General features: G+C 43.0%; 1 protein-coding gene across 1 annotated transcript in view; it reads right to left on the bottom strand.

Annotated features, from left to right (window-relative positions):
• Positions 1-27,173, bottom strand: part of TXNDC16 (thioredoxin domain containing 16) — a 180,643-nt gene that overhangs the window by 93,237 nt on the left and 60,233 nt on the right. The window contains exons 6-13 of the mRNA XM_082242654.1: positions 26,487-26,561; positions 19,438-19,559; positions 18,935-19,025; positions 10,130-10,286; positions 7,928-8,094; positions 5,527-5,587; positions 4,237-4,351; positions 2,522-2,668 (exon numbers count right to left, since the gene is read on the bottom strand). Of these exons, the coding sequence (XP_082098780.1) occupies positions 2,522-2,668; positions 4,237-4,351; positions 5,527-5,587; positions 7,928-8,094; positions 10,130-10,286; positions 18,935-19,025; positions 19,438-19,559; positions 26,487-26,561 (935 nt within the window). The remainder of the gene's footprint in view (positions 1-2,521; positions 2,669-4,236; positions 4,352-5,526; positions 5,588-7,927; positions 8,095-10,129; positions 10,287-18,934; positions 19,026-19,437; positions 19,560-26,486; positions 26,562-27,173) is intronic.

A 27,173-nucleotide genomic window follows, 5' to 3' on the forward strand; every position in this document is an offset into this window, starting at 1 on the left:
ACAGGGACACATAGCGTTATATAACGGAGGGGTTGGCATGCTTATACAATAGAGGATTAACAACCACTTTAACTGAACAAGCTGAAGTGAAAAGTTGATTTGCTACCAAGCAAAGCTGCACCAGATTTTGCACTCTCCAGTTTGAGTAAATCAACCCCACTGTGCTGGTGTGTGCTGAAAAACATTGAGGCAGGTGGCATCTTATCACACAGTAACATATTGCAATGTGCTGGTTGAATTGTCCCTTAGGTAAATAGTGAAATATTGATGAGAAATGGTGATGTGCATTTAAACAAAAACAAAAAAGCACTGAATAAATTTTAACTATTAGCCCTGGTTCAAACCAGTGCGGCTTTCAAATCGCGCTGCTACAGCGCGATTTCAAAGCCGAAGATCAATGCGATTTGGATCTCTGATTTCATTCCAGCTTGCAACTTTAGTTTACAGACGTCTGTGCAAGTCGCAATTAAATCACAAAAGAAGTAAAGCAGGAACCTTTTTTAAAGTCGCTGCGACTTGAGTCGCAACGATTTGAACGGTTCCATTGCTGGCAATAAGTCTGTTTAATACATTAGACCTCCCATCCCCAATTCACCCCACATTAATGCTGTACAAAAAGTAAGAAAACCTTTCGTTAGAAAACCAACATCACATTCCTTCCAGCGAGATCCTGGGAACACTGAGGATCACGTATCTTGCAAGAAGATGCTCTAGCACAGTGGTTCTCAAATCCGGTCCTCGGGACCCACTAACAGGCCAGATTTTAAGTATTACCTTGGGGGATGCAGACTAGAATACTGCAATCACTGAGAAGCAAATGAGATCACCTGTGATGTAATTTAGTTATCTTGCAAACCTGGCCTGTTGGTGGGTCCCGAGGACCGGATTTGAGAACCACTGCGTCTAGCACAGTTTCACAGTTTAGGATCCTCACTTTTCACCAGGTCTTGCCAGAGGGATGGTGATGGTACTTTCACCTAGGCGCCTTACAACTAAATAGCAGCCGCATTTTGTACAGTTTTGTTGATTTTGAAAAACTCAATAAACATATCTTTAGCTCCCACTGCTGTCAATCAAAGTCAGTTGGCCAATGAGGAGAGAGAGGGGGCGGGGCCGAACAGCGGATCTGTGTCTGAATGGACACACAGAGCAGCGGCTCAACTCAGGTGCCCCTATAGCAAGCTGCTTGCTGTGGGGGCACTCGACAGAAGGGAGGGGCCAGGAGCACCAGTAAGGGACCCGAGAAGAGGAGGATCTCAGCTGCTCTGTGCAAAATCACTGCACAAAGTAGATAAGTATAACATGTTTGTTATTTTTAAAGAAAAAAAAAGAGACTTTAGTATCACTTTAATTTATCATGATCATTGCATTCTTTATATATAAGGTTGCCAAAGGGGAGGACATGCATGGAATCAAGTGGAAAGAGTGTAGTAGTATTCCTGTATGACTTAAAGCGGAGTTCCGCCTCCCCCTCCAAAAATTAAAGGTCAGCAGCTACACACACTGTACACATACTGTAGCTGCTGACTTTTAATACTAGGACACTTACCTGTCCTGGAGTCCAGCGATGTCTGCAACGCAGCCGATGTTTCCATCAGCTGTCGGGTGCTACCGCCACCATTACCAGTCAGGGAACCCGGCAGTGAAGCCTTGCGGCTTCATGAGCGGTCCCCTACTGCGCATGCGTGAAGCGCACTGCGCATTCCTACTGGCTCGGCGGCAGAGGAGGGAGAAGGAGGCCGAGCTTTCGAGGGACAGTGCCACGGCGCCGTATTACGAAAGTGGGGAAGGGTACCTGTCAAAAACAAGTACCCGTTCCCCCCTCCCCCCTGAAAGCTGCCAAATGTGGCACTGGAGGGGGGGGGGTTAAGGAAACAATAGAGTGTAAAGTTCCACTTCTGGGTGGAACTCCGCTTTAAATTTCCTTATGTACCATTCTGGGAATCTGTATGTAAAATATTCTTCCTGTGATTTGTAATTATGGTATGTACCTATTCAGATATGACAATGACTGTTTTTGGTATTTGAATGGCAAACAAAAAACAAACAAAAAAAAAACCTTACTTACATGGTTCAGCTCTGTATGGGTCTTAATCATAAGCTATGATTAAGGCCCACACAGGGCTGAAACATGTAAGCAAGGAAAGACACTGTTTTTTTTTTAATCCTGTGTTTAAAAAAAAAAAAAAAAAGTGTATTGGGATCCCACTAGTGTGTGCTGGTCTACAATGTCATATTGTCTTAGTATTAATACAACATTTTGGATTAGGGGTGGGGGCCTGATGTAACAAACTTAATTAGGCTTTTGAAATCAGAAATGTATCAGTATGTAGATCAGTATGTACATACGTGAATGATTGCCATAAACGTCACAAAGCTCTTTTCTAAACACTCTCCTCAGACGTATTATATGTGTTCTGTCATAGCTGAACTAACACAGAATTAAACACTCTGACATATATTTACACTGTCACGTCACAATGACTTCTACCTCCAGGAAGGAATGCATCTGGAAACTTACAGCTCATGTAAAAGAGAACGGCCGTGTGGCGAGGGCTGAGTGGAACCATCTTGAACATCTCATCTGTCATGGAAGGTACCAGCTGCAGTGGTAAGCTGCGTTTCTTGTCTCTATATACGGCTTCCGCTACCTCATCATCCTGGACCTCTGCGGTTAGAAAAAAAAAAAGTATTAGAAACTTAAATATTTACAAGTCACTGACACATGTTTAAATACCAATCCCAAGGCAAAAAATTTAGTAGCCATCTGTCAGTAAAGGGATCATGTCAGGGGATGTCTATATGTCCCATGAACTGGAATGCGTGGATGTCTAAATCAAACAAGACTTAGAAGTAGATAAGAAAAAAAGGGGAATAACAGAAAGCATAAATAAGTTACATTCATTTTGTTGCATTTATAGATACATGTAACATGTATGACTATGTAAGCCTATGTAACATGTATTATCGGTTTGAAGTTAACCTGTCAGCACGTCACCTCTATTTAATACAATACCTGCTAAAAGAAGAGGCAATATACACATCTTTCTGGCTGCCAATGTTGTGAAATGCTGCCGCTTTGCTGCCAACCACCCTCTGGGTACTGCCAATATTAAACCGGTCGGATGGGTGGAATACCTGGTACACCTGCAGCACATTGTGGCTCCTCCTACTGCCTAACAATTGTCTAAAATGTCATTGCATGCTGTAGCACTAAAGGCCTATGTCGACAGGCTTTAAATCCTGGAGCTGTGCTTTAAGTGGGAATTGCATTCCTAAACAATTCCATGGGAGTGCAAAACCTGCTTGAAGTAAGTCAAATGCAGGTCAGAGAAGGTCAACTTCAGGTTAAATGCACCAGTCAATGAATTTTGAGCGATATCAAAAGCGTCTCAACTGATGTCAAACTGATATTGACACGAGGCCAAAGCCCATTGACACAAATCATAGCAGTACCCTTGAACTTTATAATTTGCAGGGGTGTCCACAAACTTTTGGCAGTATAGTGTATTACAATTATTGCTCTTCAAATTCAGGGAATATTCTCACACGGGGCGGACCGTTTTTTGATCCGCTCCGGCACTTTTATTTTTTATTTTTTTACGGAAACGGATGACACTTGTGTCATCCGGTCCGTATGTCCGTTTATCATCCCATCCGTTTTCGGATGATAAACGCAGATAATGTATGTCAATGGGATTGCGGATGTCAGCGGATGACACCGCTGACATCCCTTTTTGCGTCCGTCCCGTTTTTTTAAGCGGAAGAAAAATAGGGTTCTCTTCCGTCCCATCCACGGAACTGATGGGAAAGGATGCAAATCGGATTTGATAAAGTGCTATTTCTTTTTTCAATCTTTATGGATTTATTTTTTTATTGAATTTTTTGATGAATTTTTAATCAGTTTGATGCAATATTTTAATATTGATTTATGCACTTGCACTTTTGAATATTGTATTTGAATATTGGTCTCTTATCACATTTTTAGTGATTTATTATTATTTTTGAGGCACTTGTGCACTTTTGATCTTCCATTTGGCAGTTTTACGTTAGATTCTACACAATAGTTGATCATATATATATATATATATATATTATATAATTTATAAGATTATATTATACACCATTCACCTAATTATTTATTTATTAAACCGTATTACATTTGCACATTAGTACTCTCACATTTAGCTATTGTGGGACTAAACACAAATTTACATTTTAACACAAACACATTACCGGGGTCGGCGGGTTTGTCTTCAGTTTTCTCTGCTGCTTCTTCTTTAGTTGTGACATGCAGAAGATTCTGAATTTGCTGGATGTCCTCTAGCTTCATGTATTTCACTGGGGAATCCTGAAAACAAAGAAAGAGATCTAGGTAGTTATGGGAAGTAAATGTTTACAACCCACATAACTCTTCAGCCCAATCAAAACTTACATTTCATATTTTATTGGATCCCAAAGTTGATGATTCAATCTACCAGACTCCACCTTTACCTGACACTTCACTGTTGCATTGACTGGCCCTTATAGTGTATCAAAATCCAAAAACAAAAATGTAATATGTTGCAGCTCCCCAGTCCTTGTGGTGGATGCATTCATTTTCTTGTTTTTTAGGCTAAGAATTTTTTCAGCAAATACAGAAAATATCTGTTGATGTTGCTAGAAATGTCATGCACTTTTCCAATCCTGGGAGTTGAAAAGAAACAGACAGATACCTAAAGAGGAGCTCCACCCAAAAGGGGAAGCTCCACTTGTTTGCCTCACCCCCTACTCTGCTGCCAGATTTGGCACCTTTTTTTTGGGGGGGGGGCGGTAGCTGGTTTTGACAGGTACCCGCTCCCACTTATGGCTGACTTCACTTTCAGTCATCTGAATTGAAATTAGCTTTAGTCATATTTTACTAACTAAAATGGCTTGTTCACCTCCTGGTGGGATGATCCCGAGGACCACGATCTGATATAGACATGCAGCAAAACCCACCACCCACCAGTAAACACCATCATCAGGAACTCTGGTAAATACTGGATAGTGCTTTGACCCCGCACCTCAGGTGACCCTGCATCATCTGCCAGGGTGACCTGCTTCTATACCTTTCCTGTAGGTTGGTGGGTGCCTTGTATTTACCGCTAATTAAGGAACTTAACAAACAGGCTGCCGACCTGGTATTCTCCCTTCTTTACATTCTCCACCTACTCTCTCCTAACATTACCGGGGCCACATGACACAACTGCAACTGTACAATTGTCTCTAAGCTGCTTTAGAATTGCCAAGAAATGCTGCCGATGTTGTACTAGTTTGTATTGGATCCTAGTAGCTGTACCAATAATGCAATTACCCATCATATCTCGGTGAACCTTTACTACTGACCTTTGACCTTCTTTTCATTTTACGTGTATTTATGCCTAAATAGCCAATAAATGTTATTCTTTTTTTAAAAAAATGGGCCATTTAAAGCCCAAATGAAAATGTCCACCTTCCTATTTACACCAGTTTTGGATGGGCTTACTTGTCTGGAGTGGTGCTTACCTCTTCTGCTCTTTTTATGCCCACATTACTATCGGGAGGGATTTGAACACCAACCTTCTCCCTGAAAGAAATGAAACAAAACAAGGTACTACATGAGTCCAGGAAAACTGCATACTGTATACACTACATTTAGAATGCTAGCATATGTAGACAACATTTTAATCAAATAATCTAGTGAAACTTTTCCCATGTAACATGTAACCACACCCAGTGTACAACACACTGGAAACGAAATAAACAAAAATATCCTTTTGAATATACACTGCTCAAAAAATTAAAGGAACACTTTTAAAACACATCAGATCTCAATGGGGAAAAATATGCTGAATATCTATACTGGTATGGACTGTTAGGATTGAAAGGATGCCACATCGTTTGATGAAAATGAAAATGATCAACCTACACTCCGAAAATCAAAGTGAAAAAATGATGCAGCAGGCAATTCCATTTTGCTGAAATTTCATTGCCCAAACTGAAAACGGTGCTCAGTAATTTGTATGTACATGCTTGTATGCATGCCTGACAACACTGAGGCATGCTCTTAATGGGACGATGGATGGTGTCCTGGGGTATTAATTTCCTCCTAGATCAGGACCAGAGCATCACTGAGCTCCTGAACAGACTGAGGTGCAATCTGGCGGCATCGGATGGACAAAAACATAATGTCCCAGAGATGTTCTGTTGGATTTAGGTCAGGCGAACGTGGGGGCCATTCAATAGTATCAATTCCTTCATCCTCCAGGAACTGGCTGCATACTCTCGCCACATAAGGCAGGGTATTGTTGTGCACCAGGAGGAACCCAGGACCCACTGCACCAGAGTAGGGTCTGACAATGGGTCCAAGGATTTCATCCCGATACCTAATGGCAGTCAGGGTGCCAATGTCTAGCATGTAGAGAGGTCTGTGGGTCCCTCCATGGATATGGCTCTCCAGACCACCACTGACCCACCAACAAAACCGGTCATGCTGAATGATGTTACAGGCAGCATAACCTTCTCCATGGCTCCTCCAGACCCTTTTACGTCTGTCACATGTGCTCAGGGTGAACCTGCTCTCATCTGTAAAAAGCACAGGGCACCAGTGGTAGACCTTCCAATTCTGGTGTTCAATGGCAAATGCCAATCGAGCTCCAAGGTGTTGGGCATGGAGCACAGGGCCCATTAGAGGATGTCGGATCCTCAGGCCACCCTCATTAAAGCGGTAGTATACTCAATGTTTTTACTTTTACCTACAGGTAAGCCTTTAATAAGGCTTACCTGTAGGTACAATTAATATCTCCTAAACTTGCACGGTTTAGAAGACATTTGCCCTGCATGCAGCCACTGACACTAGCGGCGCATTCGCTCTGAAGGTCCGGCGGACCTTCAGAGTTCCTTGCCGGCTACTTGCCGGAAAGTGACTCCCACGCACATGCTCACGGCTCTGGCCACTCACAGCGCCGAAGCCGCCGAACCCGGAAGAGACGCCGAGGGAGCATTACAGCTCCCACAGTGGTGTCCGGGCGTCCGTGTCGGGGCTTCGTTTTAAGGTAAGTATTTCATAATGAGCTAGTATGCGATGCAAACTAGCTCATTATGCCTTTGTCTTGCAGGGTTTGTTTGTTTTTTTTTGTTTTTTTTGGCAATATACAACTGCTTTAAGTCTGTTTCAGATTGTTTGGTCAGAGACATTCACACCAGTGGCCTGCTGGAGGTCATTATTTAGCACTCTGGCAGTGTGGTGATGGAGTGAAGGAAAGGTATTTATGTACTTCTAGGGGTGGGGTGAATAAAGCAAACCTGTTGCTTTGCTTTAAGCAATGAGCGAGTGTCTGCCAGCAAAAGCATTGACCAATGAAACAATTAAAAGGCTTATGTAAACCCTAACAATGAACTTCTCTTCACACTTTTTGATCCTGCCAGAAATCCAGGTAGCAGATAACTTCCTGTGTGCTCTGCCTTTGCTAAATTTTATCAGTTAGCATTATGCCCTGCTTTCTTTGTGGACTATAAAACACCTCCCTCTAAGTTATAAAGAAGAGAAGTGATATATGTATTATATCCTTAGGCCAGTGATGGTGAACCTTGGCACCCCAGATGTTTTGGAACTACATTTCCCATGATGCTCAACTACACTGCAAAGTGCATGAGCATCATGTGAAATGTTGTTCCAAAACATCTGGGGTGCCAAGGTTCACCATCACTGCCCTAGGGTGACAATGCTACAACTTTTATAGATTCATTGGAGTGAGTGTTGTCTATCTGAAACAGGAAATGTGCTACTGTCAGGATCACCAGGTGAAAATAAGAGAAAAAACACAAAAATAGAAAACGAATGCAGCCACCACATGTAAGCACTGGTCAGCTGTAATATAGTATATTTTTGCTTTTGGGTTTAGAATGTTTTGCCACAGTATCATACCTGAGTAATATGGCAACACCAGCTTTCCCCAGAAGTTGCCGGGCCACTTCTTCTGCCGTCTCCAAATCAACATCATATGTCTCCTGCTGGCTGATGATGAAGATAACGGGAAGGCCGAGCTGGAGGTGAACACTTGTGAATTTATCCGGATCTCCGGAAACTTCGCCCTGGAAATCCACAGATATCATTTATTTATAAGGTTTAAAAATGTGCTGGCTCACAGCCTTTCATGTAAACTCTTTTCATCCTATTCTTCAAATGATTATTTTTTACCACAAGAGATCAAGGTGATTCCTCTAAAGTGCTAAAATAGGGAACAGCTTTCAAAACAGGTCAAATACTAACAAAATATTACTAAGGAATATAACACTATGCCACGGAGGGCACATTGAAGGAGGATTTACAAGCAGGTGTCGGTTGTCAGCATATAGCTGACAGGGAAGATTCCTCCATCCATGCTGTTTAGCGTGCATGGGGGAATCAACTGATTTCATATCTAAATATGTATGGCTAGATATAGGTTAAAGGGGACCTTCCACCTCATAGGTTAAAGGGGACCTTCCACCTCAGTGACAAGGTCCACTTATGGAAGGTGCCACCCTTCCCTTTCTAAAAGGCTGCAAAACGGCACTGATGGGGGGATGGGGGGAAATAGTTAGGTAATATGCCCACCTTTCCCAAACTTCCACAGTGGGTAATGTCATCCTCCTGTCGACCAGATCCTGGGGAACGTTAAAGAGGAGCTCCAGGCTCCTGCAGAAAAAATGAAAAGTCAGAAGCTACAAATACTGTAGCTGACTTTTAACATTAGGGCACTTACCTGTCCAGGAATCCAGCGGTGTCCACACCCGAGCCAAGTTTTTAATCGGCTATTGGGTGCTGCCACCGCCGCCGTCACCACTAAGGGAGACTGGCAGTGAAGCCTTGCGGCTTCACAACCAGTTATCTACTGCACATACGCAAATTGCGCTGCGCTCTGTAAATTGGCCTGGCTGCGGGGGAAGGAGGAACGAGGTAAAACTTCCGGCTAAGTTCGCAGTGGCAAGACCAGGTACCTGCTTCCCCCCCCCCCCCACACACACACACAAAAAGGTGCCAAATGTGGTATCGGAGGGGGAAGGAGGCAAACAAGTGGCCCAAAATCTTGTGTAAAGACGATGCAGACTTCTACGGAGAGCGTCCTTCTATGGAGGACGCCCTCCGTAGAAGTCTGTGATGACGAAACGCGTAAGAGCGTGAGCAGGCAGTCATCTTCAATTACGTCTGACGTCAAGTACCCGGAACTCGCTGGCTCTTGGCGCCGAGCGGTGAGTCGTATACCGGCAAAAGACGTTAAGTGTTTTACATGCTGTATTATTATGATTCACATGTGAGCGCAATACTATTGGGGAACGGGAAGTTTTTAACAATAAATGTGTTTTGCGGAATTACGCTATTGGTCCCTTTGTTTGCTTCACATGGTACATATATCTGCTTACATCTGATGCTGGTGGATGCTGGAGTGAGCCATATTGACCGTTATCATTGTCGGATATGAGCTGCTTGGGTCCATTCTGAAAGGCTGTACATACGCTTGGGTCCGGTGGATGTTGGAGCGAGCCTTATTGACCACCACCATTGTACAAGGCTTCATATACTTTTAAGTCCGGTGAGTGTGCATTACTTAGGGGACACTCTTTGGTGTGGTGAAGGTGGTCCAGCCATTTACAGGCTAACACTGTGGTGAAGGCTACACTGCATCTGAACCTATGAACTGTATATGAACTTTCTGACAAGCATCAATCAAAGTTATTATTTATATTACAATTTTTTGTGCTAGGAGCATATCAATAGGAGACCGTTCCACTTGTATACATTGAATGCATTATATATATGTATTGTAGTGGTTGGATAAGATTCTCCTTAAGAATTCATCGGAGCGCTGCTAGTGTGATTGGGATGCCCCTCTGAGAGCTACATTCCCACCTTGTTTTATATTTATTTATTTATTTATAGCAGCTGCTATCTTATTTGTTAGTTTTAGCTAGCGCTGGGTGAGTGGGTAGTTTTTATTGCTTACTCCTTTTGTTCAAGTCTTATTATAGGCTTACCTGTAGGTAAAAGTTTAATGGCGGAGTATACTACTGCTTTAAGAACATAAATGCATGGTAGCCACAATGGAGATACCAAACCAAAAAATACCCCTGTTTTGCTCAAACCTACCACCAGAGGAAGCCCCATGACTTTCAGGAAGCGGTGGATGTTGATGGTTGTCAGAGGTTGCTCCATCATCGTCTGGTGACATTTCTGGCTCACACTTGTCACTGACATACAGTGGATGAAGAAAAGCTTCGCCGATACCTGGCTGGGCTCCTCCGTGCTATGTATTCAAACCGTACAAAATATAGTTAGCACCTTGCAGGAAAGTTTTGGATTTTCTATTGCTTTCTTCAATAGTTCCCAAGACACAACACACAAAGACAGCAATACGAACGTACGTTTTAACATTATCCTATTCTATCTGACATGAAAGAAAAATGATACAATTCAATTCCTTGTAAAACAGTAAATAAAATAATGATGGAAGTAGATATGTGTCACTGAGTTTAAGGAACTGACATCTCTGTATTATCATCCATTGCTTTTTTTAGAAGTCCTAAAATAACAGGATTTTTTTTCTGCATCATTTACCATCCAGACATTTTCTCTGTTGTACTTTTATTTTTCTGCCAGTAGATATCCTGAGTCTGGTGGCCAGCATCATTCAACCCAATTTCTTTGAGCCCAGGTCTTACTCAAGCCTCCCCAACCTGTGACTTGACAGTGAAAGAAGAAGCAGCACAGTGATGAGATCATCTCTCTGTCACACTGCTTTCTTCTCCTATCAACCTGTTCCCCATTAGCACAACAGAAAAAAAATTGCCAGGACCAGAGATCCCAGCAAGGAACTAGGTCCTTACTCCTGATTAGGCAGAAAAAAACAGATTTATAGCAGGGAGAGAGAGAGTATACCCCTTAGGACTACCCATAGGACATTTTTTCTGCCTAGTGTCGTACTCCTGTAGGGGCAGTATAACCCAATGGTTAAGAAGATCAAGAGCTGTGTGTCAATGAACGAAAGAGAACGGTGCATTTATTCGTTTTATTATACTGTAGCCTGTAAAGCTTGCTCAGCAGCTCGCAGGTGCATTGCCAGGATCCTGCAGGCTCTCAATCAGCTGTCTGCCCATACCTCCTGTACAGGCAGACAGTTGCTAAAGTCCAGGAAGAATCAATGAACTACGAGAGCTCTCACAAGTGCCCTGCAGTTCATTGAAAACTACAAGTCATCAGACACCGTGGCCGATGGTATTTGTAGTTCGATCATTCCCAGAACTCTGTAAATGAATGATGTGGTCATGTGGGCAGAGCCCCACAGGGCTATGCTGCTTTTTTTTTTTTTTAATTCTTTTTATTTGAATATGTGCATAAAAATGAACATTCCAAACGTCCTTTCAACAAAGGGACAAAACAATATAAAATAAAAAAATTATACAATATCCAAATAATTATCTGTTTACTTAGTATTCATAATCTCTTTATGCCAAGGTATATCCATTTAGCTTAATTGATCGCCGTTGTCCTGGTGTGCCCCAACCCCTTGCTCCATCGCAATCATAGATTTATTTCCTCATCATACTATGTGCATCCCTCTATATCCTCTTGGTTATCTCCTTATATTCAACCATTGGTTAATGTTGATTGACACCAATTATCCCAAATTTTATTATATTTCGTTGAGCATCCTGTATGCATATACAATACTTTTTCAAATGGTAAAATCTGATTTACCGCTCTTATCCAGTTCTTAACAGCAGAGGGCTTCACTTGAATCCACTTAACTGTGATTGTTTTCCTTGCCATAAACAGCGTTTCTCTAAGCATTATCTTGTGATATCTAGACCATGTTATTTCATCTAATATACCCAGCAAACAGGTTTCTGGGGTCAAAGGTACAGGCTATGCTGCTTTTAAAGTCCAACACCAATATTTTGTATGCATAGCACCTTGGAGCACAAGGTCACTTTTTACTCGTAAGGATCTTTGGGTTTATTATCTAAAATACAAACAGACCATTCTTTGGTCAAGAAGTATATGCACATTCACAGTATGGATTAACTATAATAAGGTTGCAGGGATACCTACTATTAGTTTAGAGCAGTGCCATAACCCAATAAATTCTAATTTCGCCACAAAAAAATAAAATGTATCACATTGTAGCTTACCAATTCTTACACGTGGTAACTGCATTTTTTTTGTTTTTTGGTTTTTTTTTTGGCTTTAATTTATTTTACCCTGGTGATCCTGCAAGTCTGTTTTCTTTTAACTTATTTTAGCAGACCAAGCTGTCCAGAAAAAACAGTTAATCCCCATTCACAATAATTGTAGCGGAAACGTGTTCCCGCGTGCATTTTTTTTTTTTTTGTGTGTTTATTGCACATTTTTCATGTGGCGCACATAGGGCAGCCCATTCACTTTAATGCTTTAATGGGCTGCCCTACATGCAACAAACACACCAAAGAAGCTCTTTCTGGTGCACTTTTATTACCAAACATTTTGGCACGTTTGTTGTGTGACAAAACGCACGTCTGCCAGCCTCGCTTGGGAATGCCATTAAGAGTTAGTAACACTGTCATGCGATAAGTGTTTGTAGCACGTTTTTAGCGCGTTATGGGAACATAAGCTGAAACTTGCATTTCAGGGTGCGTTCCTGGAACCCACAGATGTGAATGGGGTCTTGGACGGTTCAGACAAACCATTGAACACTGACGGAGTGCTTACATTGATCAGCTTTTATTCATTCATGTAAAACCTTTATCCCAAAAAGGAAAAAAAAAACTGTTGCTTGTAACCACTTATAAAGTGTGAGCTGGAGTTCAGCTTTAATTTATTAGTCAAGCTCATCTAAATCTGCTAAACTAACACTACCCTCCCCCCAGATTGACAATGCTGCTGTCTAAAGGTGTCTCTATTGCTCATCCATTCATAGCTGAGACACCTTAAAGGCCCGTACAAACGATCAGATTATCGAACGATCTGTCGTCCGTTTTTTGTGGCATGCTAGTCTGATGTGGAAAGTGAAGAGGTTATTTTCATACGAATTTTCCCGTGCGACAGAATTCTACTTCAGAAGTGATGTCATGTGTTGGATTGCTTTGTATGTGTTCTTTCATCTCTGAGCATGCCTAGTCTTGCTCTTAAGATTTTTTTCCGTCGAAATCTGTACTAATGAGATGAAAATCGGACGTTGTATTACGGACGACAATTTTATAGCCTGCACATCAGGATTTTGTCAGCCGAAAAGTCGGAGTCAGCTGTTGAAAGCACCATACTAACAATCCGAAAATCGACAGATCGGTCGTCGGACAAATTTTCCCTACAGATTTTCTTATCATGTGTACGGGCCTTAAGATAGGAAGTGTGTTACCTGCCAGATCACAAGGTGAGAAAAAAAAAAAAACCCTTTTAAAAAAAAAAAAGAACGAATGCAGCCATCACATTTAGGCTCCATTCACATATAGGCGTTTTGGATCGCAGGCAGAATTGCCACGATTCTGTCCGTGACTCTGAACCATTGCAAGTCGCAGGACGCCCGAACAATTCCCGTGACTTGCAATGGCACTCCCCCGACTAATCGTGGTAGAATAGCGGGAAGTGTACTTCTTTTGGACGTCAGGCATCCCGCGACTCCGTTTGCACAATTTTACCGCGATTCGTTGAGCGACAATCGCAGCAAAATCGTGCCGCGTTTAGGGTGCCATAGCAAGTAACGGGAATCACTCGGGCGCTTCGCGACTTGCAATGGTTCGGAATCGCTGGCAGAATCGTGGCAATTCTGCCCGCGATCAGAAACGCCTATATGTGAACGGAGCCTTAAGGATTCGTAAACTGCAGTATATCGCATTTTGTTTTTAGTGTTTAATATCGCTAAACACCAACCCAGTTGCTGTATACATATAAAACTAGAAAAGAATGTAATTTCTATTATTTTTTTTCAGTTGGGGGTGGGGCATTAGCGCTGTTTTCAACATTATTTAATTTTTTTTTGCATTATAATTCAGGAGACACTCATTCTCCCGGGAAAATGCATGCACAAGAAATGTGATTAAGTGGTTAAAAAGTCTCAAAAACTAGTGAAAGACATTTAAAAAAGTACGAACTTTAAACGCTAATCTTTTAACCAGCTCCATTTGTTTGCTTCAGATTATGAATATGAAACTGTTTGAATATTTTTAGGATGAATCAAGTATGACCTCTGCTGGACAACAGTGGAACAGACACAGAAAAACAGCAACTTCCAGCAAAAGGGTGACCTGTCATCTTTCAGTGACCTGCAAATACTATTTAGCAGATACTGCATCTGTGCTAAAGACAGAACATTTGTTCAATGTACCCTAAAGCCCCGCTCTGGCAGACATTTTTCAATTAATTACAAGGGTTACATTCGCTGTCATGATATTAACCACTTCTGGAACGGAAGGATTTGCCCCCTTTATGACCAGGCCATATTTTGTGATTCGGCACTGCGTTACTTTAACGGACAATTGTGCGGTCGTGAGACGCTGTACCCAAATAAAATTGATATCCTTTTTTTCCCACAAATAGAGCTTTCTTTTGGTGGTATTTGATCACCTGTGCAATTTTTATTTTTTGCACTATAAACAAAAAAGTGCGACACTTCTGAAAAAATAAAAAAAAAAAAAACAATATTTTTCACTTGCTATATAACATTCCCAAAAGAAGAAATAAATAAAAATCAAAATTTTTTAACATTAAGTGCCAGTTCACACTTTTTTAACTAGTTATGGCGGTGGTGTGATTTTTTGCAGAACTGAGACATTGCGGCAGACAGATCAGACCCCTAACTGACATTTTTGACACTTTTGGGGGTACCAGTGACATTACTACAGTAATCAGTGCTAAAAATATGCACTGTTACTGTAATAACACTGGCAGGGAAGGGGTTAACACTGTGGGTGATCAAAGGGTTAAATGTGTACCTAGGGGTGTGTTTCTAACTGTGGGGGGTGTGGCTTGTGAAATGATCACAGAGATCGGTGATCCTATATAGAAGGATCAAAGGGGCTCTATGATCATTCCAGAGAGAACGGTCAGCTACAACAGCTGCCCGTCCTTCTCTCTCAGCGGGGAACAATCGCGGGTGTCAGGCGGCAATCGGAGCCGCCTGCCCCACGTGCATCAGAGTCCCCGCTGCCGAGTGGGGGCGGGAGCGTGCCACCCACGGTGCGTTCTCACCCCCTAGCTGCAGGCGCACGACCGACATAGAGCTACGTCGGTTCACGCAGGGGGACCGCCCTGCCGCAGTAAATCTGCGGCGGGCGGTCCGAAAGCAGTTAGAATAACTGGCGAAAAAAAGGGACCCAATGTGTTTCTGGGGTTTAGACAATCCCCCTTCATCAGGGCTAATAAAGAATGTAAAATGGCTGGACTCAATAGGATATTGATGACATTTATATATACATAGTCACGTATCAGCTACACAATATGCTGGTGATTTTACCTGACTCTGTATGAATATCCTATTTTCCCCAGCCAATTTTGAGGTTACCTACTACATAAGCCTCGATGAAAGGGGAATTTCTGAACCCCAGAAATACGGAAGGAATTACTGCAGAAGGCCGCGCTCCTTCTTCACGGCAAGTATCCGTATCCTTCACTTGCTTTGAAGAAGGAGCGCGGCTGCCCTCCCCCAGGCAGCAAGCACACTCGGAAACGCGTTGCATGCAGATGACATCCTCCAGGGTCGACTATCCACCAAGCCTTGCTGTCAAGCAAATACACGAGCCTACTTCCTGGTTCTAACCTTGCCGTACAAGCCGGCCAGGGCGAAAGGATTTCAGCTCCAGCAGGACGGATGTCCATGACCGGATGATGTACACTTCTCCACACTGGAACCTTGTTTTATGGGCATGAATATATGCTTACTAACGTGAGTGCATAATTTTATTCATTAAACCTGTTGCATAAAGTCTACACTTAGAGGCGCCTCTGTCTGTCTTTGTTTTAGCCCTGTGGAACCCCTGGCTTTTGGTTTCTGGATGGCTGCCCTACATGGTGGACTTTTTCTCCCCCTGTGCAATTAATGACTTTAACTCCATGGACTGTTGGTTCGATATGTGATCAAGCGCTTGTTAACATTGTGAACCCCCAACATACAGCCAGAGCTACAATGCAATGGTTTAGACCAAAGCATATTCATGTGTTAGAATGGCCCAGTCAAAGTCCAGACCTAAATCCAATTGAGAATCTGTGGCAAGACTTGAAAATTGCTTTTCACAGACGCTCTCCGTCCAATCTGACAGAGCTTGAGTTATTTTGCAAAGAAGAATGGGCAAAAATGTCCCTCTCTAGATGTGCAAAGCTGGTAGAGACATCCCCAAAAAGACTTATAGGCCATACACACTATAAGATTTTCTGAAGACTTTTTCCTTCAGATTTACCTTTTCTATGTAGTGCAAGGGCCTGCCAGATTCCATACAAATTGAAAGTGTTTAGGTTTGACCTCATATTATATGGTTTTGGTAAATCTAAAATCTTTCTGGAAAAAGTCTTCAGAAAATCTTATAGTGTGTATGCCCCATTAGGCTCCATTCACATATTGGTGTCCCAGATTGGGGGCAGAATCACCGTGATCCTGAATCATGGCAAACGACGGGACGCCTGCGTGATTCCCAGCACTTCCAATGGCAACCCAAACGCAGTGCGAGTTTGCCCCGATTGTCGCCCGACGAATCGCAGTGAAATCGCGCAAATTGAATCATGGGACGCCTGTCGCCCAAAAGAAGTGCAATAACTTATTTTGGGTGACAGGCGTCCTGTGATTCTATTTGCGCGATTTTACTGCGATTCGTCGTGTGACTTTTGAGACAAAATCACGCCACATTTGGGATGCCATTGGAAGTGACAGGAATCATCTGGGTATCCCGCGATTTGCCGTGATTCGGGATCGCGGGCAGGATGCGGGGTGCCAATATGTGAATGAATCCTTACATCTGTAATTGCAGTGAAAGGCGGTTCTACAAAGTATTGACTTCGGGGGGCTGAATACAAATGCACGCCACACTTTTCACATATTTATTTGGACAAAAATTTTGAAAACCAGTTATCATTTTTCCTTTCACTTCACAATTATTTGGCACTTTATGTTGGTCTATCACATAAAATCCCAATAAAATACATTTACATTTGGTTGTAACAAGACAACATGTGGAAAATTTCAAGGGGTATGAATACTTTTTCAAGGCACTGTATTGTTTCCTTCATGTAGAAATAAAAACTTTAAGCACTTAACGACTGTCCGCTCAGACCACCTGCATTTTATTGTGGACATGCAGCCGTTGTAGACAAAGCGATGTAGTGGTACGTGGCTGCCTGCTTCCGGGTTTAGGGAGCGCACATGCGCGCCCCCGCCTGGCTCCCACTGTGATTGTACACAGCAGGAGCCTGTCACCAAGCCCCGGGTAATGATTCACGGACATGCTGATCTGCTGTATGCAATCACAGCCCAGAGCTCTGTGTTGACATTCAACACAGAGCTCTGTACAGAGAGAATGACCTCTGTGTTTCTCATCCCTGAAATCAGTTAGTTAAAGCAGCACACTTTACACATATTACACATAGTTTGACACATATTTAACCCCTTGATCGCCCTAGATGTTACCCCCTTCCCAGTCAGTGTCATTAGTACAGTGACAATATATAGTATTATCACTGATCCCTGTATTAGTGTCACTGTTGATGTCAGTGTCAGTTAGTCAGTTCCCCCCAGCGTCAGTGTCAGATTGCCAGTCCCATTATCGTTCCTCGTCCCCATATGTAGTATAGATAAAAATTCCAGTATATGTACCATAGTTTGTAGAAGCTATAACTTTAACACAAACATATTAATATATAGGGATTTTCTTTTTAATCAAAAAACATGCTGCAGTATACATATTGGCCAAATTTTATGTAGAAATTAGATTTTTTTATTGGATATGTTTTATAACAGAAAGTAAAAAATATTGTTTATATCGCAAAAAAAATAAAAAACACAGTGGTAATCAAATACCACTAAAAGAAAGCTCTATTTGTGTGAAAAACTGATATAAATTTTGTTTGGGCACAGGGCTGCATGACGGCACAATTACCAGTTAAAGTAGGGCAGAGCCAAATAGCAAAAAATGTCCTGGTCATGAAGGGGGTAAAACCTTCTGGAGCCAAAGTGGTTAAAACATTATTCTGAAGTTTAATCTGCGTATATTTTGCCTTTCCTGGTTCCTCCTTTTCTCTCTCATCAACATGCTTTTACATAAAAACCTTTTTCTTTTAATTTCATACCTACTTTTTGGACAAGTGATGTCATTACTGGGTCTTTGTGCATCTCAATGCAATGCAGACAGATCATGGCTAATAGTAGGGGCCATCAAGCTGTATATAGCTTCCTGAAATCTTTACAGTACCCTTCCTTGGTACTCCTCTCAAGAGCCCTCATTCCTGATATAAGCTTGGCGTGGGCTGACTCTTAGGGTTATTTAAATATCACAATGCCTTAATAGGTGGGTGTCAGTCGGGCAAGCTGTATTTACATGCAGACCACCCTAAATAACATTTGCATGTGATGCTAAGCCCCCAAAATTAAAAAAACTGAAATTCAGTGAACGAAAGAGGTGGGCCAGGAACAATCAGGTTAGATGATGCTGGATATCCTCCAGCCAGGAAATGAGGCGGAGCTCTATCTGTCTTGCTGCAGCTTTAAATGCACATTGTGAGAAGCTCACAGCGTGCATTGAAATCAGAGTAAGCATTTTCAGTACAACTGTGCAAGACTAAAGGGAAGGTTGGGGGTCAACTTTATTTTGACTTCCTCATTGATTTCAATGCATTTAGTAAAAAATGGCCAAATTCCAAAGACATTTCCAATGATATTCATCAAAATTTCCAGTAACAAAATTCTAAATTTCGCTCATCCCTACTTCACATGCATACCTCATACTCTTCAATAAACTGGATTCTGTAGTCAGAACAAACTGGTGCGTTGAACCGTGTATGAAAACTGCTTCCATCACTGACCGATGCTCTGAAAGAAGAACAGATGAATAATAAGGGCCAATTCACAATATCTGCAGTGACATATGTTATACCACATGATAAAACATTTGTCACTGCAGGGACACACAAGAAACAATTGTTTCCTGTGTCCCATTCACACTGCAATGCAGCCCATCGCTGCAGCGTGCTGCGATAAAATGCAGACATGCTACATTTTATCACAGTGCACTGAACTGATATGCACTGCAATAGTAGGCAGCGCAGTACACCACCTGACGTTGCAGTGAATGAAGGGTACATTTTGTACACTTCAAATAAAGCTTGTACAAAAAATAAATAAACAAAAAAAATAAATAAATGGATGGTGCGGTGCGCTGAATCATGCACCACACTGCCCTCTAGCCAGCCCTGATTGGTTGTATTTTTATTATATGCCATACCTGGTGTTCCAACTGCCTGGACGTAGACAAAAATAATGTTTTTCTTCCCTTTTATGGCATCTTCTAAGTTTTGAAGTTCCAATATGGAGGTAATATATTTTACTTTATTATAAAGCAAAACACTAAAAGATAATGAATGAGAAAAGGAAAAGGAGATTAAAAACATCACCAACATGCAAGCTGTTTCACTTTTACCGTTTTACCTTGACAAGTTTCAGATAATGAACTTGAAGTGGAACTTTACCCATACCAACTTGATAAAAAATAATATACATTCCACATTATGAATTATGCTACCAAAATGAATGTGTGCTGTAAATTGTCTCCAGCATTGTTCCTATTTCTTCTTGCTGGAGGCTACCATTTTGCTGCAGCCCAGAGCCCCTGAACAGCAGTAAATTATAAAGCGGAACTAAACCCGACTAAAATCGATTTAACAGTTTCAAAAAACAGTTACATTCCTGGAACGCCAGTAACCATCAAATGGCTGGTGTCAAAACTGATCACACATGCAGCACCATGGCAGTTGCAGTTCAAACAGAAGCAGCTTCCGTGGCTATAAAGGATAGGAGGGTTTACCTACTTAACGACCGCTCGTCGCAGTTTTACTGCGGCAGGCAGCCCCTCCTGCGCAAACCAACATAACCGCACGTCGGTCGCGCTCCTGTAGCTAGGGGGCAAGCTCCTGCCTCCACTCAGCAGCGGGGACTCCGATGCACGGGGCAGGCGGCTTCGATTGTCGCCTGCCACCCGTGATCGTTCCCCGCTGAGAGAGAAGAACAGATTACAGGTCTCTATGGTCGTTCCATAAGCCCCGCCCCCATACAGTAAGAAACACGCCCCTAGGTACACATTTAACCCCTTGATCGCCCACTGTGTTAACCCCTTCCCTGCCAGTGTCATTATTACAGTAACTGGTTGTGGAGGGGGAGATCATGGCCTCAAGCAATCAAGGAGATATAATGGCACCTTCCCCCATATAGTGTACATATGGAAAGAAAAGGGAGGGGGTTACAGGTCAACCAGATTGGTGGATCTGTACCAAGGGGGATTTAAATGTGCCTCTTAAGATACCTGTAGATACCTGTATATATATATTACAAGCAACAAAAGTAATGATTAAAAGATATCACAAAATTTTATTTAAATATATAGATATACAGATTATATACATTAAATATAAAATCTACAGTGTTTGACCATAACAGATCATTTCATTGGAAATATCCCATAAAGGGTATACAGTGATGCATAACCGTTGCTTGAACTACGCGTTTCGTAATGGATGCTTCCTCAGGGTCCAGCAAAGTGTTTATACATACATATTGAGCATGTTACAATGGTCCTTGTTTGGTGATCAGAGTAGAGAGTGTAGAATTTATCTATACGTTTTTAAAACCAAATGGAGGATTCTGCCAGAGATCCCTATATATCTGTAAATAGTGTTAGATATTAAACATAGGAAAGAAAGATAAACTTTGATTGCGCTGTTGCACTGATATGCAATCAATCAGAGGAGGTACAAAGTAATATTGCTGAAATGACAGATATAGAAAGGGCAAGCTAGTGCGTATATATAAAGGATCTGTCAGGATGGATCATCTACATAAACTGTTTGTCCCAGGTTTTAAGCTCCGGTCGGTCTACAGGCTATTGGCATCAGAGCTTATTTTTCCACATCACTTCCATCTTTTCAACCGAGATTTCTTGAAGTCACAAACAGACTTCACAGTACATTTACACCTGACTACCCTTCGATCCACCTAAACGGAAGAGGATGGATCCCCTTCTGTTTATTTTTTAGCAGACCGGATCGGACCCAGAGGTAGGTGGGTTACGCCGGACCTCCAGAGCTCCTTGCCGGCTCTTTGCCGAAAAGTGCCGGCAGCCGCTGAACCCGGAAGAGACGCCGAGAGAACATGTCAGCTCCCTCAGCGGTGTCTGGGTGACCACATGGGGGCTTCATTCTACGGTAAGTATTTCATAATGTGCTAGTATGCGATGCAAGAACACTCTGTCCTGTTGCAGGATCAAAAATGGCTCCTTGCAAGAAAGGACCGCTATTTCTGACACCCTTCTAGCCGAGGTTACGTCGACCAAAAAAGCCAATTTTCTTACTAAGAGAACCAAGGGAATATGCCTAATAGGCTCAAATGGTTGCTTCTGTAACACAGAGAGCACAAGATTTAGGTCCCAGGGGCATAAGAGCGGCTTGACTGGCGGAACCATGTGAATCACACACTGCAGAAATGCTCGCACCAATGAGTGTGTCGCTAGCGGCCTCTGAAAGAAAATAGATAAGGTCGGGATCGGCCCCTTGATAGTTCCTAATGCCAGCTTCAATTCCATTCCTAATTGCAGAAAGGCAAGAATTCTTCCAATAACATACTTGCGAGGATGCCATCATCACCAAGAGATGTAAGGTTTCAAGACTCTATAGTAGAATTTTCTAGAGATGGGCTTCCTAGCGTTTATCAATGTAGCTAGAGCCGGACCTGAAATTTCTCAATCCTTCAAGATTCTGGTCTCAACAGCCAAACCGTCAAATTCAGCGACCATAAAGCAGAATAGAATATGGGACCTTGGGAAAGTAGGTCTGGACAGCATGGAAGTGACCATGGCTCCCCTAATGACAATTTTACAATCTCTGCATGCCAAGGTCTCTTGGGCCAGGCCGGAGACACCAGGATCACCGGTCTCCCCTCTACCTGTATTGTGCGCAGCAGCCATGGCAGATGTTGGACAGGAGGAAAGGCATAGATCAGTCAGAACTGATGCCAAGGGATCACTAGCGCATCTGTCCTGATGGCGATTGGATCCCTGTTCTGGATACAAACTTGAAATAATAATGCGGAACAGTCCAATCCACCAAAACATTTGGTAAGAGGCCAATCGGTCATTTTGCATATGGTGGAGGTTCTCACTATTCCAGTACCAAGTTGACGGATTTCTTCACTTTCCATGGTGTTTTGGTGGATTGGACTGTTCTGCATTATTATTTTAAATTGAACTCATGCTCCATATTTATATACAGAATCAATCAACAGCGCTGCATTTTATATTTCATTTTCTTGTATCACATTGTGGTTTATGCCAGCTGCTCATTTTGGTAGCACAGATATTCAGTTTGTTTATACTGGATACAAACTTGCCCAGCTTGTTGTTGAACCTGGATGCCAATAGATCTACGTCTGGGGTACCCCAACGTTGGCAAATCATTTGAAATACCTCGGGTTGTAGGGACCATTTCTCTGGAAACTGCTAGCAACTTATAAAGTCCGCCTGCCAATTGTCCACCACCCTGGATGAATACTGATGACAGAAACGGTACGTGTTTCTCTGCCCATGCTAGAATGTAGTTCACCTCTTTCTAGGCTGCCTGGCTCCTGGTGCCCCCCTGGTGGTTGATTTAAGGCACCTACAGTGGTGTTGTCGGTCTGAATCCTGACAGGAAAATCCTGCAGCCTGGCAGTCCAAAATACAAGTGCCAACCGAGCTGCCCTGATCTCCAAGATGTTGATGGGTAGAAGCTTTTCCATCAAAGACCACTTTCCTTGGACAGATGCTTCCTCCAGATTAGCCCCCCAGCCCAATAGACTGGCATCCGTGGTCACTACCTTCCAGATTATTGGCAGAAAAGACTTCCCCTTCCCTAAATTGTTGGGTATCAACCACCACCTGGGATCCTGCCTCTCCTTTGGATAATCCAATGCTTGGAGCTTCTTGTTCCAAGCGGACAGAATGCTGTTCTGGAACGGCCTGGAATGAAACTGCGCATAAGGGACCGCCTCGAACGAGGAGACCATCTTGCCCAATAATCTCATGCACAGCCATATGGAGGGATATTTCCTCCCTCTTATGAACTGGACCAGACCTCTTATGGCCAGGACGTTTGCAGGAGGCAAAAAAAAACTCTTGCCAGAGCAGTGTTTAGAATCAGGCCCTGATATTCTAGAACCTGAACTGGCTGCAATGCTGATTTTTCTTTGTTTAGAATCAAACCCAGGTCTTCCAAGAACTGTACTGTCAGGGTCACATTCCGTGTTAGCCCTGGGCCTGATCAATTCTTGAGTAATAGATAGTCTAGGTATACCACTGAAAATGACATTGCCCCACTGCGAAACGCAGAAACTTTTGATGGGGCCCGAAAACTGGCACATGCAAGTATGCATTTTGATATCTACGGATGCCAAAAATTCTCCTTCCTCCAGAGAAGCTACCACTGAACGAACTGACTCCATGAGGAAGGACCGAACGATCAAAAACCGGTTCAGAGCTTTGAGATCCAGAATGAGTTTAACCTCGCCGTTTGGATTTATCACCGTAAAGAGTTGAGTAGAAACCTATGAACCTTTCGCTGGTCAGAACCTCCACAATCATGCCCTGTACCCACAAGCATTCCAGGGCCTGGAACAAGGATTTCCTTTTCACTGGACTTGTGGGAACATTTGAACCTAGAAACGGAGAGGGAGGGAACTCCCGGAACTCTATCTTGTAGCCCTGAGCCTCCGCGGACAAGACGCACCTGTCCTGTACTACCTTTTTCCCAAGCCTCTGAGAATTGTAGAAGCCTTCCCCCCACCCATGTGAGTGAGGGTGCCCCTTCATAAAGCAGACTTGGAGCCAACAGCGCACTCTTTCCATCTGAAATCTTTTGGATATATTTATCCAGATCCTCACCAAATAGACGTTCCCCATGGAATGGGGATCCCGTCAGAAACTTTTTACACCACAATTCCGCCGACCAATTCTTCAGCCACAAGACTCTGTGCATGTGTACTGAGAGAAGTGAAAAGTCAGACACCTGTTGAATAGAATCCTTGAGAGCATCTATTGCAAAACAAAAGGCATGAGGAAGCTCCACCAATTCCTCTGTAGTTTCTACTTGAGTAGGCAGGTTCCTAGCCAACCTCTTAAAACTATATTTTAAGGACTGGCAAATTCCTATTGCCGCTACTGCCGGCTGAACCGCAACGGCAAATTAGGCTTTTAGTAAGGACTCCAACTTTTTATCCGCTGGGTCCTTAAATACCTGGGCATTGTTACCGGACAGTTTAAATTTTTATTCATAGAAGAAATAGCAGCGTCTACCAAAGGCATACACCACTTTCATTTGAAATTTTCCTCCATAGGATATAGCAAGGAAAACCTTTTTGGATGCATCAGGGTGTTCACAGTTCGCATACACCAGCTGTACCAGTAGAGGGTGTAAAGGGAAAGCCTGGGAACTCTGCTGAGGGCATAAGGAGCCCAATGAAGAAAAGGAGGCTTCTGACACATCTAATGGAGGCAATTTAAAACCAGCCTGGACCATTTCGGTAAGAGACTGGATCAGCAACCTCTGAGAGAGAGAGAGAGGCTGAAAATGGCTCCCCAGAACCTGAATATCCAGCCTGCCCCTGTCGTTCACAGGGGCAGTTCACAGTTACTTCCTCAATATCCTCTACCTACTTTGGCTCTAACTCAGAGTGTCCAGGTGCTCAGCCCGGCCCCACTGGGCCCGAACTCGGGAGAGGGAGATCTATTCGGTTTCCTCCTCCTCTGCGATACAGAGGCAATCATTCCAGCTATTTTACCCTCCAAACTAGCCAAGGCGGATGCCAAGTCAACCTTTGTGACATAGGATGAGGCCGAGGCTTCGGAAGCAGCAAAAATACCCGACAAGCATAACGGCTTATATTGGCCAGTTGCTACAGGCCTATCAGGGTAAAATAGCACAGCAGGAAAAAGTCTAGGACCCTCCAATCCAGATGGTGGAGCCCTTGCTCCCCTTCCTACTTCCTCCCCCCCCCCCCCATTTTTTTTTCTGGAAGTCATTGCTTTCTTAAAGAAAGACCCAGATCTGAGGTAAAAACCTCTTTGCACTATCCTGTGTAGAAAACTGTGATACAGCCTTTCCGCAGATACCACAGTTACTACCCTTCCTCCAGAAACTAGTACCTGCAGCCGTGTCCAAGCCCCATTGACTCACATGCCCCAGTGAAAACCTGCTCTGTGTCCCTTGCAGATTCAGCCAGCAGCTCTGTGAACTTTGCCCGCCTTTCAAGCCGATACAGCGTGCCACGTGCACGCTTGTGACGTCACACGCCCGGCTGTGTGGCAAAGCTGAGCTCCTCACTGAAAAACACAAGAACAAGGCAACACTACACAGGGCATCTTCGCCCAGAGACCACTGATCCCTAGTGGACAAACATGGTACTGCAGGTACTGGAGAGGTAATAGTGTACAATTTTTCCCTGTCACCTCTTTTTTTTTTTTTAAAAAGAGAGGGATAAAAAAAAAAACTTACCAGTCCCACCGCAGGATCCTGAAACAGGACCCAATCTTCACCCATCACAGTGGGCCCTGTCAACTCCGGACCTTCGAGGACTGGGTCCCCCTTTTTATATTGGGGTTCACACCCTTGGACCTGTCCAACCCCCTACTAGAAAACTCCTTGGGAATAATAACCAGGGTTCCAACCTTCAGGGTCCAGCGCCCAGCGGGTCGCATTACAGGTAAGATCCTCGTTCCTTTCCATCCGAGGCTCGGGTACCATCCTTTTAGCGCTTAGCCATCTGAATGGATCCGATCACGATCACAACGCCCCTTTACTGGGACATCATTTAGGTTGAAGAGCTTTTAAACAGTCATGACCATCACCTTCAAGACACTGGCGAAAAAACAGAGGTTCTTCCTGTGTGGGAGGGGTTATATTGGGGGAACTTCCTGTGTATTGGTTTGCCAGTGTCCTATAGGTGGCGTATAATCCAGATAGTCAATATTATGGCCTGCTCTGTGTCCCCTGATGTACGATAAGGAAATAATAAATGCATTTTTTTTGCTGCAAATATACAGCATGTGCATTCATTATTTTTTCCCAAAAGGTGGACTTAGCCTTTAGCCTCGTCCGTCTACACTATAGCATGCTGACAGATGAACCAGCTTACACAGTGGAAAAAAATGAAGTTACTGTTGCATCATCAGATCTGACTTTTTTTCATGCTTCTTGCTGCAAGAGGCAGAGCTGCCTATGTAATTAGTAAATATGTCCACCATTATGTACTCACAATAAAACGTTGGCGACAATAGCGTTGACATCAAACAGGGTGTCTGTGGGGAATTCCCTTAGTAGTTTTGTCCCCCTAGAGAACAAAAAATAGTGATCAAGTTAGGCCATCTTATTCTGTACACATAGAAGCATATTTATAAAGTAGTGAAGGTGACTTTCACCAAACCTGCTTTAAAAAGGATGAACCAGGAAGATTCACCTGCAGCAAATATTTGGCAATCCAAATTAACTGTTTTATAAATATGCCCCATATTGCATTAGGACATAATGGGGGAGTCTTACTAAAACTGGTGCATACAGAATCTGTGTAAAATCAGCACCAGGACTTCCAGCTTGTTTAATAAAGCTTTGACAATAAAATCTAGAAGCTGATTGCTGGTTACTATGTACAGCTGCACCAGATTCTGTGTGCACCAGTTTTAGTAAATCTCCCCCCAATGTTTCAAGAGTGAAATAAAAGTATGTGTGAGGCCCATGCAGCCAACAAGGTTTCACCTATTATGTTGCTATGGGCGATGCAGACAGTATTCACCTTAGATGCTTGTTAGGAACACGCCCTGAGCACACTGATGTGCTATCATGAGTCTGCCCTCTAAGGGTTAACCTAGTGCAGACTAACTGCAGTAATTGGCAACAGGCTGCCTTATTTAAACACCTCAGCAGCACTGTGTCTTTGCTGTCTTGT

The sequence above is a fragment of the Pelophylax lessonae genome (assembly GCF_965119305.1).
Source record: "Pelophylax lessonae genome assembly, chromosome: 13".
In the NCBI taxonomy this organism is placed as follows: domain Eukaryota; kingdom Metazoa; phylum Chordata; class Amphibia; order Anura; family Ranidae; genus Pelophylax; species Pelophylax lessonae.